General features: G+C 36.6%; 1 protein-coding gene across 3 annotated transcripts in view; it reads right to left on the reverse strand.

Annotated features, from left to right (window-relative positions):
• The window catches only part of Gstcd (glutathione S-transferase C-terminal domain containing), a 148,011-nt gene that overhangs the window by 113,887 nt on the left and 17,545 nt on the right, over positions 1 to 16,579 (reverse strand). For all 3 annotated transcript variants that reach the window (XR_003850800.1, XM_008841265.3, XM_008841266.3), the window contains exons 4-5: positions 6,393 to 6,644; positions 3,937 to 4,030 (exon numbers count right to left, since the gene is read on the reverse strand). Coding sequence is in view for 2 of the 3 variants with exons in the window: in XM_008841265.3 (XP_008839487.1) it covers positions 3,937 to 4,030; positions 6,393 to 6,644 (346 nt within the window). In the remaining variant the exon portion in view is untranslated. The remainder of the gene's footprint in view (positions 1 to 3,936; positions 4,031 to 6,392; positions 6,645 to 16,579) is intronic.

Here is a 16,579-nt window from a genome sequence, read left to right on the forward strand (position 1 = left end):
TTTTTTTACATACTATAAAAAATAAAATGATATTCAATGTGCTTTTACCTAACAATATACTTACTTTTAATCTAATGAAATATATAGTGAGATGTGTAATAAAATATTTGGAAATGACTCATCTAAGTAGTTATGATGTCATAAATTTTAATTATGTAACTTACACAATTATCTTAAAATATGCCTTGAATTACTAAGCATTTGAAAACTTCCTTTTAATAAAAATTTATAGTATGTAAAAAAATGTCTATGGTCATAGTTTAGTCAACTAGTTTAAGGAACAAAATATATATCTAGTCAAGGTTTATCTGAGAATATTTGTTTTTTTCACCCAACCCTTATCTACATAGCACATGATAATTAAAAGTACCAGACCGGTGGAACTAACCTTCTTGGATGTTTAAGTCATACTTTGAGGCCAACACTACTGACTCTAGAATGAGGATAAACAGCCTTTGCTAGTAAATGGAATGATTCCTGCAATACACATCAAAATTTTGACGTAGTGCAGTGAATTTAATAGAATAAGTCAGTCTCTGAGACTCCAAATGAACCAAGTCTCCCCAAACTCATATTATAATGCAACCTTTCCTAAAAGATAGTTACAAGAACATATGTACCTTTAACCTTGATAGCGGTCTTCTAAATACCTATATAATAACTTCATTTAATAAAGGCACCATCATCACACAATATTTGAAACTGCCAGAACTGTAAATCAAATGTAAAATCCCACAGTTCTGTCTCAGTTTCAACAGGACCACAAACTATTAAAGAAATCATCAATGTGAGCAAGCCATGACGCTTTGGTGCTATATCTCCTCTGTCATAGTGTTATGAAAACCAGGTAATTAGAGGGGTACAATGTATAACATAATCTATGATCTTATAAAAAGAAAAATTTCTGGGCATGAACCTTAGTGTCAAGTGACCTTAAGAAGGCAGCTGATGCTAATGACTACTCACATTAGTAAGGGAAACTATTATTTGGGTTCTATAGAAAATTGAGTATGGATAAAGCAAAATGTGATATTTAGAAAACTCTGATAAGTATAAATATCAGTGAAAGTCTAATATTTATTTCTTTAGGTGCTATGGATTGAGTCCAGGAGTTCGCACATACTAAGCACGTGCTCTACGTAGTCAAAAGATACTATTTTTATTTAGCATGATGCAAGTTTAACTTGCTCAAAATTTACATGCAACTGAATTCAAGAGCAAGTATCAAAATAACCAGATATTATTTTTAAATTTAATATTAACATATTCACTAGTGATAATTCTTTGATTCAATTTCTGAAAGAAAAATATTAATTAAATTTTTATAAAATATCTTTGGAGTACAAAACTTAATTCCTCAACATAATCTTCTTGCATTTCTTAAAAGAATCCTAAATTACTGAAAAGCAGAGATGATTCATGATACAAAGGTATTATGTAGAGAAGATTGTGGAAAAGAAGGCAAACAATTTCAAACAGCATAAGAAAATCAATAATTGTAGCAAAAATAAAGCTTAAGAACAGGAGAATGATTGAAGAAATAGGTCTTTGACCTTTCCTAAAATATTCTCACCAAAAAAAGGATTTTAAACTACATTCAGATTTCAACAAGTACCCTTTATAAGTTTAACTGAGTTTCTGAAAGTTAAAAAAAAAAAAACAACCCAGTCTTTAAAATGGATGAAGAAGGCTGGAGACATGGCTCAGTGGTTAAGACCACTGGCACTAGGCCCTGCAGAGAACCCAGACTCGGCTCCCACCATCCATATGGAGGCTAACAACTCTCCAAAACTCCAGTTCCAGGGGATCCAACACCCTCTTCTGACCTCTACAGGCACTGTATGACACAGGTGCACTTACACTTAATGGCAATACACTCATACACATAAAATAAACATAATAAAATACTTTTAAAAGAAGTGTTTTATTTATTATTTTTATTTTATGTGTATGAGTGTATTGCCTGCAATGTGAGTGCGCCCATGTCGTGCAATGCCACGTAGGTCATAAGACAGCATAGGATTCCCCTGGAACTGGAGTCAAGGAAGGTTCGTAGCCACTATGTGGGTGCTGGGAATAGAACCTGGGTCCTCTGCAAGAGCAGTCAGTGCTCTTAACCACTGAGCCATCTCTCCAGCCCCTAAAATACTTTTAAAAATTGGATGAAGAGCTGAAAAATGGTACGATAACCTTGAACTTTCTAGTAAGTGTACTTTTTGCATTTGAGCAGTGAGACACAGAAGAGAAGCTAGTCCTTAACCTTAGGGCAGAGTTGGATCTACTATCAAAACATAAAAGCAAAAGCCTCTGAAACCTATAATCCTGAGGAGATGCATAAAAAGTCTTATCCAACAACAAAGGAAGACAATAAAAGCTAATTTATCTGTTCAAGTCTAGGCTGTAAATAAGGACAGACAAAGAATCTGAAGTTGAAAAGCTGATGATAACGGCCATGTTCTACATTTTGAGATGCCTGAAATAAGGAAACAGAAACTCTCAGTGGGATTTATCCTTACCCCAAACCTGCCCAGATGTCCATGGGTTGAAGTAATATAAAACTGAATTAATACTGTAAAATTATAAAATTTACAAGGAAATAAGTAACCAGGAGTACAGTCATCAGATAAACAAACAGCAGAATTAGACCTCTATGGGTTTAACTTTTAGAAATAAGTATCAAATATAAATATTATAAAAACTGAAATATGATCAAGAAAAGATTTATTAAAAGCAAACCAAATATAATTTAGAATAATAAATATATTCAAATAAACATCAAGCAATAAAAGAATATTTCTTTAAAATAAGAGTTTAAACAGTTGGGGGTAAAGGGTTATAGACTAGTAGATTATCAATGAGTTTGCTTAATTTTTATTAAGTATGATAAATGGCATTAAAATTATTTGTGCCACCTGTACATTCTAAATTATCAGAGATTTATTTTTTTAAATGTCACAAAGAGATAAAACAATGAAATAAATGATGAAAAACACGGAAAACATTAAATTTGAGTGAAATATAAAATTTCCTCACATAAAAATGACAATTACTGTGTTCCAAAGACCAAAAATGTCTAAAGTATTTGGGAGCTTTTATCTAATCCCTAAAAAATTTTAGGGAATCTTCAGAGGGGGAATGTTAAGAGTAGCAAAAAGCCCCATAAAAAAAGAAAAGAAAGAAAGAGTACATGAAGTTGTCAGAAAAAAGTGATGGCAAGAAATAGGAGGAGTTGGAGGGGAGGGAATGGGCATGGATTTGATCCAAACACCTTATGTGCATGTGTGAAATTTTCAATAAATTTTTTTCTTTTAAAGTAAAATAAATAAATAAATAAATAAATAAATTAATTAATTAATTAATTAATTAATTTTAAAAAAAGAAGCTGCCAGGATGGTGGCACACAACTTTAATCCAGCTCTTGGGAAGCAGAGGCAGGCAGATCTCTGTGAGTCTGAAGTCAGTCTGGTCTCCGTAGCGAATCTAAGCTAGCTGTCACTAGAGGGAGACCCTGTCTCAAAAAGACCAAATAAAATAAAATAGGGCTGGAGAGATGGCTCAGCGGTTAAGAACACTGGTTGTTCTTGCAGAAGACCCAGGTTTGAATCCCAGCACCCACAATGCAGCTAACAACCGTCTGTAACTCTAGTCCCAAGGGATCTGGCAGCCTCTTCTGACCTCTGGAGGCATTGCATGACACGGGTGCACTTACCTACATGCAGGCAATACACTCATACACATAAAATAAAAATAAGAAATTTTAAAAAAAAGAAAAAGAAAAATTAAAATAAAATAAAATGACAATTAAATGGCTATTAAATATAAGAATATTAAACATAGCCAAAGAGAGAATTAGAGAGTGGACAGATAGCTCTGAAGAGAGTATCCAGATTGTAAATAAAACTTTAAACAAACAAACAAAAAAATCTCCAAACTCACCTTCTCTTGGGCTAACTGCTGCAGGAAGCCTGTACCAGTCAAGGGTCCAAGCAGGAGAAGGGTGGGGAGAAAACATCACTTCAATGCCTTTTTCCTAGAAAAGGAAGTACTTTTAAAAATTAATAAATCAATACAGTCCCATTCTGTTTTCAAATGCCAAATTTCTATTTTCTACACTGGTACAGGGAATTAACAGTAAACAGATATGTATCAAAATATTTAGTTATCCCCCTCAAAAAAAGCGTGGTTTTATTTTGATGTCATAGTAATTTTGCTATTATTTTACACTGAGGTAATAAAAGAGTAAAATGAAAACACACAGAAATAAAAAGTTGCCTATAAATATGTTGGGTATAATAGAAAAGATTCACTCAAGGATAAAATGTTATCAAAATTAATTCAGAGATCATACAAAATTCATTTCCACATGTCCATGAGTCTGCCTTTACATACATAAAAAACACCTGTATGAACTATAAGCTACATTTACAGTACCAAAAAACTACCAACTTAATTCATACCTCAGCACAGCACTCCTATCAGCTTAAGTGATGGTAATTTCTCTAAATGGATTCTAATATTTTATTAAATTTTATTTTTTATTTTATTATTTTCTTTTATTTTGTGTATGAGTTTATGAGTATATGAGTGTATTGCCTGCAAGTATATAAGTGCACCAATGTCATGCAATGCCCATGGAGGTCAGAAGTTGGAGTCCCTTGGAGCTGGAGTTATGGATGGTTGTTAGCCCAGCATGTGGGTACTGGGAATTGAAACCTGGTCATCAGCAAAAGGAGCCAGTATGATCTCTGTGAATTAATTTTGATAACATTTTATCCTTGAGTGAATCTTTTCTATTATACCCAACATATTTATAGGCAACTTTTTATTTCTGTGTGTTTTCATTTTACTCTTTTATTACCTCAGTGTAAAATAATAGCAAAATTACTATGACATCAAAATAAAACCACAGTGCTCTTAACCACTGAACTATCTGTCCAGTCCCAGATTCTAATAGTTTAAAGAAGGAGAAGCACTTTTTAGTATTTTAAATCTTTCTTTCAAGGTTCTTTCCTTTGTTTGAAGTTGTTCATTTTCATTTAATGCCAGGCACGTTGGCACATAGCTTTAATTCTAGCACTTGCAATGTGGAAGCAGAAGGTTCAGTAATTCAGAGTCAGCGTTAACTATAAAACAAATTCAAGGCCAGCCTGGGTTACATGAGACTTTGTCTCAAACCAACCAACCAACCAACCAACCAACCAACCAACCAACCAAGAAAAAGCTGTGGATTTATTATTTTAGCTATAGACAGTGGCAGAGCAAACACCTGATTCATATCCCTCCAATTGCCATGTGTCCATATCCCATGACAGAGATGACCACTGTTCAGATAGTATCATCTCTAGAATAACCTATTTGAAAGGAAATTTGCAGCCAGAAGTGGTGACACACAACTTTAAGTCCCAGCACTAGAAAGTCTGAAGCAGGAGAACCACTAGAACCTGAGTGAGGCCAGGCTGGGCATCATAGTAAAGACATCCTACCCACTCCCTGTTTCTCACTAAAATGAAAATTGCTGAGAATTAACCTTTAACTCTTTTATAGCAGTTATTCATGAGATTATTTTCCATTATGAAAACTAACTTATTTAGAAAGAAAAAGAGAACAATCCTTTTATCAGGGCTCGGGATAGATCTAGAAATCTAGATCACCCATTTGTTTCTAGAATGATAACCATCTCTCTGACATCAGTGATCCCATTCCTATTTTCTTTACTCAGGCTTTGCTATTCTTTATTTCCAATTTCTTTCCTACTGTAGGGTCTTTTTTAAAACATATCTATATGGAGATACTACTTGTAGAGAACAAAACTTGACTTCCTAAGGTATACAAACCTTGAAAAGTATGTTGAGATATTAATTTTTCTATTTCTTTAACTCTTAAACCATCATCTCACATTTAAAGGCTGAAATCAAAGTTTTATAAAACAAAAAATTCAGGTTAAAATAATACACCTGAACAAATATGCTAGGTTGGTCTATGACCTGAATGTTTTTTAAATGTTTTAAGAAAAATACTTTTTTTTTTGGACAAGGTCTGTCCCTAGTCCCAGCCCACCTGGAAGTCACTATGTGGACCAGGCTGGCCTTAATCACACAGAGATTCACCTGCCTCTGCTTCCCAAGGCACGTACCACCATGCCTGGCATAGAAAAATATTATTTTAAAGTTAGTATTTGACTTATTGGCTCCAAAGGCACAAAGTATCAAAAATCTTCAATTTACAGTGTTGCATTTTAAATAACAGATTAACAGAAATATCACTTGTACAAGGGGGTATGAATAGCTATAAATAAAATTTGCAGCAGATTATATCAGTTAATGATTACTAGTTGGAAAAGAATGCCCACAGTGAATTTTTGAAAGGAAATTTCCATAAAACAAGCTAAGCACCATTAACTTCGTCATAGTGGGTCTTGGTCCTCCTATAAATGAAGGATCATTTAGTTCCTCTACAGCTGTCACTTCACTTAAGTCAGGATGCTGTTCATCAGAAGTGCTCAGTAATTCTGGCAAATACAGGAAATGGATCCCACACTTGGATGCTGCTGTTTTTACTCTGGGTACCTCCTGAATCCTCTGGTACCAAGAGGCTAGCAGTGGAAATTCTGTCAGCTTTTCAGAAAATCTCTTGCAGACAATCATCTGGGGAAGAAAAAAGATACAATGTATTGTTATATTTTTTATTGTTTATAATAATTGTAAAGAGGTAACTACAGATCATAAAATTCACACATATCAGGGGTAAAATTCAAATAATGAGGTTTAGTAAATTCAAGCAATTGTACAACTACCACTACAATCCAGTTCTAGGATACCATGTTATGCCCTACCCTAAAAGAGCACTGTGGCCATTTGCAGTCAGTTTCTGTTCTCATGATCAGTTGCAGGTAACCAGTGGTCTGTTTTCCATGTTTATAATTTTGCCTTTTTCATAATTTATTATAAAAGGAGTCATAAAAACTGCCTTGTCTTTTTTCATTTGGCTTTATGCTTTTACCTTTCACTCATACAGTTTTTTTTTTAATCAGTGATTTGCTTTTTTATTACAGTGGTAGTCATTGTGAAGACCTACTATATTCTGCTCATCTATCCAGTAGTTTATGGACAGTTGTATGTTTCTAGGTATTGACTACTATAAACAGTATGTCTATTATGAAATATGCTGATAAACATTTTCATTTGGCTTTATGCTTTTACCTTTCACTCATACAGTTTTTTTTTTAATCAGTGATTTGCTTTTTTATTACAGTGGTAGTCATTGTGAAGACCTACTATATTCTGCTCATCTATCCAGTAGTTTATGGACAGTTGTATGTTTCTAGGTATTGACTACTATAAACAGTATGTCTATTATGAAATATGCTGATAAACATAGTAAACAGACCAGTGTTTGCACAAAGCATTTTTCGTTTCATTTAAGAGTCAAACTTATCTACTGAGTTATTCTCCATGGTGGCCATACATTTTATATTCGACTGGAAATTTGTGGAGATTCCAACTCCTCCACACACTTTATTTATGTGTATTTGACTGTCTCTGTATTATCTGTATTTGACTGTGGGCATGTGCAGATGATGGCACACATGTGGACGTCAGAGGACAACCTTCAGGGGTCAGTTTTCTCCTTTCATCATGAGATCCAGAGACTGAACTCAGGTCATCAGACTTGGTTGGCAAGTCCTTTTACCCACTGAGTCATCTTGCTAGTCCCAATTCCTCCATATCTTGCCAACACTTGTCATTGCAGTATTATTGGGGGTATACAGTAGTTTCTCCTTGTGATTTTCATTTTAATTTCCCCTTGATTTGAACACCTTGTCTTGTCTTTATTTGTCATTTGTCTATCTTCTTTGGTGATATCAGCTAAGTTTTCAACATCCATTAATATAAAAATTATAGCAAATCAATAATACGGAAACAAAACAATTGGACAAAAGCGCCTAAATAGACACCATACCAAAAGTTACACATATGAACACGGCAACAAAGGCTATGAAAAATGCTAATTATCACATATTACACAATTGGAAACTAAAGTGATACCACCACATACCTATTAGAATACAGATCCAAAAGACAATGTCAAATGATGATAAGGATGTGAACCAACAGAAACTCTCCTTTAAAAGATATTCTGGAAGTTTCTTTTAAAACTAAACTCACTACACAGATCCAGTAATAAAACTTCAAAGAGTTGAAAACATCCACAGTTCTATTTGTAAATTGGTAAACTTTGGAGGAAGTTGTATTCAGTAGAGGAATGGCTAATATGTGGTACATTCAACAATGGTAAAAACTACACTCAGTTGGAGAGAGAATGTAACAGGTAAGCCAGAGAAGAATCCATACAAATAACAATGACATTTATAAATGGCTGTCAATGCTAAAATTTGAAATCAGTTTAGAAGATTTGCAACTTGTATTCAACTGTCATCTATCATGGCTTGCCATCTTTTAACCCTCTCTTCCCTCAAATCTGGACACCCCTTCATCTATAACTCATCACTAAAAACATTCCGTTGTCTCCTAACCTTCACTGTAATGGATAAGTTCTCAATACACTGAGTACAGAAAGCTATAGGAAAATTCCATATTGTTAATATATACTGATGAAAATCCCCATTAACTGATTAATGGTGAGAGAAGATACGTTGAAGCACTAACTTCCTCAAAGTAAAATGTATAATGATTGTAAATGATCACAATTTGATGTCAATAAAGGGTCTACAATCGCTGATGAATTTTTAGGTGTCAAGGGATAATTTGCAGCTTAATAGAAAAATATGGAGGAGGGTTTACATGCTTATTTTAATGAACAGTTACCTAAACTTCCTTTTCCTTGATGAAGCTTTTATTCCTAAAGATAGAAACTATTATGTGTCATTTACATGACATTATGCTGAAATAATATAAGAAGCACACTGCAAAGCCTTAGAAAAGGATGTTTGGTGGGTTAAGAAGGATATTCCACTAAAGTAAAAAACAAAAAACAAAATCATAAACATTTAAAATTGAAAAGGAGAGCTACGGTAGTCCCTGCACCCACACCTTATCCATGATTTTGCTGTCCAAGGTTTCCTGTGGTCAACTATAGTCTGTTTATATCAAATGGAAAATTCCAAAGTAGCAAGTCATGAGTTTTAGGAAGGAAAAAAGTATGTGCATTTACTTCTGTACTCACAGTGTCAAATCATTCACTCTAAGTTAGATTACAAGGTGCTGTGGGAGCAAAACAGTTTACAGTTCTTTGCAAAATTCTTAAATGCCTCGAAATAGATTAAGTGTTAAAAAGAACTGAGTATAAAACACAAAAAACTACCTTTCCTAGGCTCATAACTCCCAAATGATGGAAAACAAAGATAGTGAAATAACTGACTGACTGGGTTGGAAAAACAGTAGCCTCTGAACTGTCGGAGAAGGATTTCAGAATATCGTGTTTTTAAAAAGGAGCAAAGACCCTGTTAAGCACTTAAATAAGCAGATGTACCCAAACAAGAAAATTATCAAAGTCAATTTAGGACCCTAACAAGAAAATTATCAAAGTGGATGAAAGATTTATAACTTGGAGAAGAAATTAAAAAACAGAGAAAAAAAATATTCAACAAAGATATTGAGACCAGAAACCAGAAACCAAAGAGCAATTCTAGAAATGATGGACTCAATCAATCAAAGAAAAAACAGAGAAGAAAGCATCATCAAGGGCTGGAGAGGTGGTTTCGTGGGCACCAAAGTGTTTGCGGCACCTAGTAAAAAGCTGGGCATAGCAGTGTGTGTGTGGAAATCCAGCACTGGGAGGACAGAGACAGCGGATACCTGAAGCTCACTGGACAGCCAACCTAGCTGAATCTCACTGAGCTTCAGATTCAATGAAGGACCCTATGTCAAAAAATAAAGTGGAGAGCACCTGAGAAGACAGTCAATGTCAGCCTTGGGCACACACATGCAAGAATCATCAAGAAACAAAACCAAGCAGAACAGCAAATTTTAGGGATACAGAAGAACAAGGTCAACATAATAATACATCCAGTTTTATATAAAGAAAAGAATTAATGAATACAACCAAAACTTCCAATAATTCTGAGATGCATTCAAGAACAGGGACAGTGGAAGAAGCTTTCAGTAAAATTATAACAGATTTCCCAAACACAGAGAAAGAAATGGACACCCCAAGCAATTCCCTAATAGACATAACCATAGAAGAAACTCTACACAACAATCACAGTCAAGATGTTTTTTTTAAAAAAAGCCAAGAAACAATGCTGAAAATTGTAAGGTAAAAATGCTAACTCACATACGAAGACAGCAACATCAGAACAGTCAGCAATCCTAAAAGCCAGGAAAGCACGGAATGATTCATTTCAAGCCCTGAAAGTAACTGTCAACAAAGATTTCTATAAACAGCGAAATCACCTCTTAAAATGGGAGAAGTAAGCGCATTTAAAGAAAAGCACAAATTAAGGCAATTCATGACAATAAAGCCAGCATTGCAGAAAACGCTTTAGTATTATACAGAAGAAAAAGAAAAAAGACATTTTCACACAAAAACATGCAGGAAAGAATACATTCCATGAAAGCAACAGAACAAAAACTGGGAAGGAAGCAATCATGTCCAGCACAACAAACCCACAAACCCCTAATACAATCAGGAAAGGAAGAGAAAAAAAAAGTCCACTAATCTACCAGCCAGAACCACCACCGACAAAATCATAGGAAATAGTGAATTTCTCTCAGTAATAACTACTTGCAGATGTCTTCACCAATTAAAAGATGCAGAGTGACTGGATTAAAAAAAAAAAAAACAGTAACCAACTGCCATTCTAAGAAAGACAACAGCTGACAAAAATATCCCCAAATGAGGAGTCAATGGATGGAAATCAACAGAGGAATCAAGCAGAAGCAACAAGGAGCTGGAGTAATGATTCTTATGACTAATAATGTAAACTTCAAAACTAATCAAAAGAGATAAAGAGCACAATTATAGACTAATAAAGGGAACAATATCAAGAATAGACAACAATTAGACAAAGAGACAAAATATTTTGTCACTGAACCTGGGGCTCTGGATTTCATAAAGCAAAAAAGAATATAAGTACCCACACAGGTCCCAACAGAGTAACAGTGGAGATATCAATGTCCCACCCTCATATTTAGATAGGTCTTCCAAGCTAATAATCAGCAAAGAAACTTCAAAACTAAATTAAACCAAAGAGCAACTGCATTTTAGCAGTATGTACAAAATGTTCCATCCAACAAATAAGGAATATACATTCTTCTCAGTGGTCAACAGAACCTACTTTAAAATTGATCACATTATGTCACAAAAACTTTACAAATATAAAAATTGAAACAATTCTTTGTGTCTTATCTTACCACTGTGGGAGAAAAACAAACAAACAAACAAATGAACAAACAAACAAACAAACAAAAAAACAAAAAACAAAAAAACCCTAACAACAACAAAAAAACCCCAAACCCTACAAATCAACAGCAAGAAAATCCTCAGAAACTACACAAAGACTTGGGAATCAAACAACATACTTTTTGAAGAAATAAGGAAGGCAATTAAAAAATTCCTAGCATCAAAGGAAAATGAGAGTACACACTGCCAGAATCTCTATGACTTCCCTAAAAGGAAAGTTTATAGCCATAACTGAGCTTATTAAAAAATTAGAGATTTTCTAGAAAGCCACAGCTGGCCAAAGTGCAGAGGCTAAGAGACTGCACAATGCTTTTCCATGAATAAGATCCTTACGTCCAAATGTGCCACCCAAGGCTCAGAGGCTATCGCAGAAGAGGGGATAGAAAGATTGTAACAGCCAGAGGGAGTGGATGACCACAAGGAAATGGAGTTTTCCAAACAGCTGAGAAATTTACTCATATGAATTCACAGCAATGCTGATGGCATGCACAGGCCCATGAAAGGTCAAGCCAGACAAAATCTTAGCATGGAAGTGGGTAAGAAGCTCCAGTTTTAGCGGAGGAACTATTGGTGGCAACTGATAACTACACACACACACACACTCACAGAGAGAGAGAGAGAGAGAGAGAGAGAGAGAGAGAGAGAGAGAGTTGATTTTCCTTAAGGGTGTGACGCTAGAGAGGTTAACCAGGCTCCAGTGGATGGATGCACACCAAAGGCTGTTTGGGGATACAAACGACTCATTGGACCTTAATATATGATAGAGTACATGAAATTTGGCAGGGGGTAGGAAGGGGGTTGTAATAGGGGAAGGACCCGAAATGTAATCAAAATATAAGAAATTGGTAGAAGTTCAATAAAAAAGAAACAAAATCTAGAAGAACACAAAATTTAAAAATATATGTGAAAATGCCTGTAGTACCAAGAGTTGTTTGCAAATTCAGTGTCATTTCCAGTTTTAAAAATCTAGTAATATTCTTCTACCTGACATTGATGTCAGGCCTAGGAACATGTGCTAAGACAGGTCACAGGCCATAGGGGAGGGCCTAATACTATTATTCTGCTAAATATGTATAGTAATAAAGTGACTCCTAATGACTTATTGCTATATCCATAGATTTTGCATCTGTCAGCTCTTACCAGAGAAGCTTCCTTATGCAGCAAATGGTGATTAACCCAGAGAACCACAGCTGACCAGCATGCAGAGAACGAGTTTGCACAGTGCTTATTCCTGAATTGGAGACCTACATCAAACTTCTGTCTCCCAAGGCCCAGGTATCATTGCAGAAGAGGGGGCAGAAAGATTGTAAAAGCCAAAAGAGGTAGATGACCACAAGGAAATAGGGTTTTCCAGACAGCTGGGCAGATACTTATATGAACTCACAGCAATGCTGACAGCACCGAGAAGTCCCGCATAAGCACAAGCCAGACAAAATCCCAGCAGAGTCATGGGGAAATGGGTAAAAAACCCCAGCCCTACCTAAGGAAGACTGGAAACTGACGGCTGCTGGGAAGGGTAGAGTCAGGCTCTTTTAAGGGTGTGACTCATGGTAGGCTAACCAGGCTCCAGTGTATGGACCCACACTGAAGGACATCTGGGGACACAAATCTGATTCTATAAGGTCTTTATACACACACACACGCACACATAAACTAGAGTATATGGTAGTTGTCAGGGGTAGTAAGGGGGGTGCAAATAGGGGAGAGGATCTAAATATGATCAAAATATATTGTATGAAATTGGTAGAAGTTCAATAAAAAAGGAAAAAATTGCTAGACTAACAGTAACAATATATCCAATGATATTCTTTGCAGAACTAGAAAAACAATCTGAAAATTCACATTGAAGCACAAAAGACCTCAGGTAGCCAAAACAATACTAAGCAAATAAAATAAAATAAAAGCAATGCTAGAGGTAGTACAGTATCTGACCTCAAATTATACAACAGAGCAATGGTGTTAAAGACAGCATGGTACTGGCACGGGAACATATTCAGGCAAATGTAACAGGATAGAGGAACCAGAATGAACCCACACAACTATGGCCACCTAATTTTTGACAAAGGTGTCAAAAACACATACTGGGGCCAAGTGAAGTGAAATGACTCAGTAGGATAAGGTGCTTGCTGCTGAAGCTTGTTGGTCTGAGTTTGGTCCTGAGATCCACATGGTTAAAGGAAAGAACTGACTCCCCAGTTCTCCTCTGACCTCCACAAAAACTGCACACACACACACACACACACACACACACACACACACACAATAAATTAAAACACAATTTTAAAAAGTACACTGGAAAAAAGACAGTATATTCAGGAAATGATCAAATGGTGCTGGCACAAATGGATACCCATTTACCGAATGAAATTAGATTATCTCTCACCTTGCAGAAATATCCATTAAAAATGGAACAAAGACCTTAATTAAAAACCCTGAGATGCTAAAACTGCTAGAGGAAAACACAGAAAACACGTCAACATATAGGCACAGGCAAGCATTTTCTGAGAAGCACAGAAACAATTTAAAGAACTAAAAAAATGCTTCTGCATAGCAAAGCAAAAGATCAGGCGAGTGAAAAGACAGCCTAGAGAATGGGAGGAAACGTTTACCAGCTATACTTCAGACAGGGCTAAATAGAATGCACAAGAACTCCAAAAATCACATCCCAAAGAAAAATATCTTCCAATCGCTACATGGGCAAATAAACTGAAGGCACAGTTCTGAAGAAACACAAATAGCCAGAAATATTTTTTAAAGTGTTTAGCACCCTCAGCCATTAGGTAAATGAAAAAATCAATCTGACATTCCATCCCAGTCAGAATGACTGTTATCTAGAAAGTAAAGAACAAATGGTGGTCAGGAAGTGAGGAAAGAAGAGCCTTTATTCATTGCTGGTGGGAGTGTGAATTGGTGTAGCTCTTATGGAAGCCAATATAGGGGCTGGGGAGATGGCTCAGCAGCTAAGAGCACTTGCTATCCAAGCTTAAACACCTAAAGTCAAACACTCAGTACCCACATAAGAGCCAGGGAACTAGAGGATTCTAAGGGGCTTGCTGGCCTCCAGCCTAGAGCCAGATTCAGTAAGAAATCCTGTCTCAAGGAAGTAAGGCAGAATAGAATAGGGCACCTGACATTTTTCTCTGGCTGCTGCATGCACATGAGCATGCACCCATGTGCACATACAAAGACAAGTGTAGCCCGAAAATTACTTATTCCTTCGAAAAGTGTAAGCCAGCTAGGGGCGAGATGAGGAGCACCCTGGGAAGAGGAGTGGAGTTAGGGAGGCAGAGTTAGCCTGGCCCTGACATTGGAATGGGAAAAAAGAAGTGTGTGCAGCAGCAGGGGTGAATGGTAGAGGCATCCTGCAGGCCTTGAAGGGAGATGGGGCATTTACAGACCTGGAGACTGCAGGTGGGGTGTGAAAGCGGATTGCTGTATGGTTTGTAAGTCATCCCTCCCTCTCCACCATAAAAAAACATGCAAAACCCAAACTAAAAATGTCTCAAGTTATTAGTCTGTGAGCCTTGGGATCTCGGAGGGCACACGTGGAGCCTCCCAACAAGGGAAAAGGAAGAAAATTTAGTGCAACAACACTGCAACACACACACACGCACACAAGTATGTTTCCTAAAAACCGGAAGATAACATATAATCCAGCTAGAGCATTCCTGGGCATATTCTCAAAAGAATTTAAGTCCTACTTACATAACCATGTTTACTGCTGCACTATTTAAAACATCTAGGAAAAATCAGCCGAGATACCCATCAACAAGTAAATGGATAATGAAATGTGGTACAAATACACAATGGACTTTTAGTTGTTAAGAGAAATGAAGCTGGCAAGAAAACAGATACATCTGGAAATTCTATTAATTGAGGCAACCTAGACTCAAAAAAATAAAGATTGCATGTTATGTTCTTTTCATATGTGACTCCTAGATCCTAACTGTTCTGTAGGTATGTGTGTGGTATAATGTACATTATATTGGTAAACTGTCATGTGCTGTTTGGTTTCACTGAGAACCGACTCTAGAAGCAGGATTGGACCTTCCCATATTTCAGATCCAAGCAAGTTTGTCTCAAAGCATCCTGTAAGACCCCTTGTCTGGGGATGAACTATCCACTCCTATTTCTGTGGCAGGGAGAAGAAAACAAAACTGCCCAGGAGTAAAATTACTGTGCCCTTGAGAACAGCTAGAAAGCAAACAATTTCCAGTAGATGTTACCATTATTTATCTTATGATATAAAAGTGCCCATATGCGGGCTGAAAGGGGTCAGTGGTTAAAAAATGCTTGTCGTTCTTCCAGAAGCCCACAACCGCCTGGAGCTCCAGCCCCAAGAGATCCAATGCCCCCTTCTGGCCTCTTTGGGCAAAGGCACACATGTGCAAATTATTTTACAAAATCAATTGAAAGGTGCCTACAGTGGGAAAAAGAAGCAGAAAGTTCAGCCATGGGAAGCTCAGGGTGGCTGATTAAACGGATGTCCCCATAGGCTCCAAGTATTTGAACACTTGGTCCCCAGTTGGTGACACTGTTTGTGGAGGTTTAGGAGGTGGGACTGTGCCTGAGGAAGCACATCACTAGAGGGTGGGCTGTGAGTGTATCTAGCTTTCCCACTTCTGTCTTTTGAGTTCTCTTTCTCTCTCTCTGCTTCCTGTGCCTGCTTGAAGATACAAGCCCTCAGCTTTCTGCTCCAACTGCCTCCTGCTATGCTTCCCCACCTTGATGGATTCCTATCCCTCTGGAAGTGTAAGACTAATAAACTCTTTTTTCTAGAAGTTGCCTTGGTCATGGTGTTTTATCATAGCAACAGGAAAGCAACTAATATACTCAGCTATGGAGAAAAAGCTCAACTGGGAACTCTAGGTGACTGCCTCAAATTCTCCAGTCTGTTTCTGGTGGATGCGGTGAGTGCCCAAACTTGACGATGTTATCTCCATTGCTGTTTTTACTTGGAAGTCTCACCCAAGGGAAGAATACACTGGTCTTCCCTGGAGGCTTTATAGGGAGCTCCAGCTGGCTGCCTTAAAGAAGCTTCCCCAGGCAATTTCTGCTGAATGTTTTGCTATCATCTATCTATCTATCTATCTATCTATCTATCTATCTATCTATCTTCTATCTATCTATCTATCATCTATCTATACATCTATATATC

This window comes from Nannospalax galili, unplaced genomic scaffold (genome assembly GCF_000622305.1).
Source record: "Nannospalax galili isolate Female #2095 unplaced genomic scaffold, S.galili_v1.0 scaffold41, whole genome shotgun sequence".
Classification (NCBI taxonomy): domain Eukaryota; kingdom Metazoa; phylum Chordata; class Mammalia; order Rodentia; family Spalacidae; genus Nannospalax; species Nannospalax galili.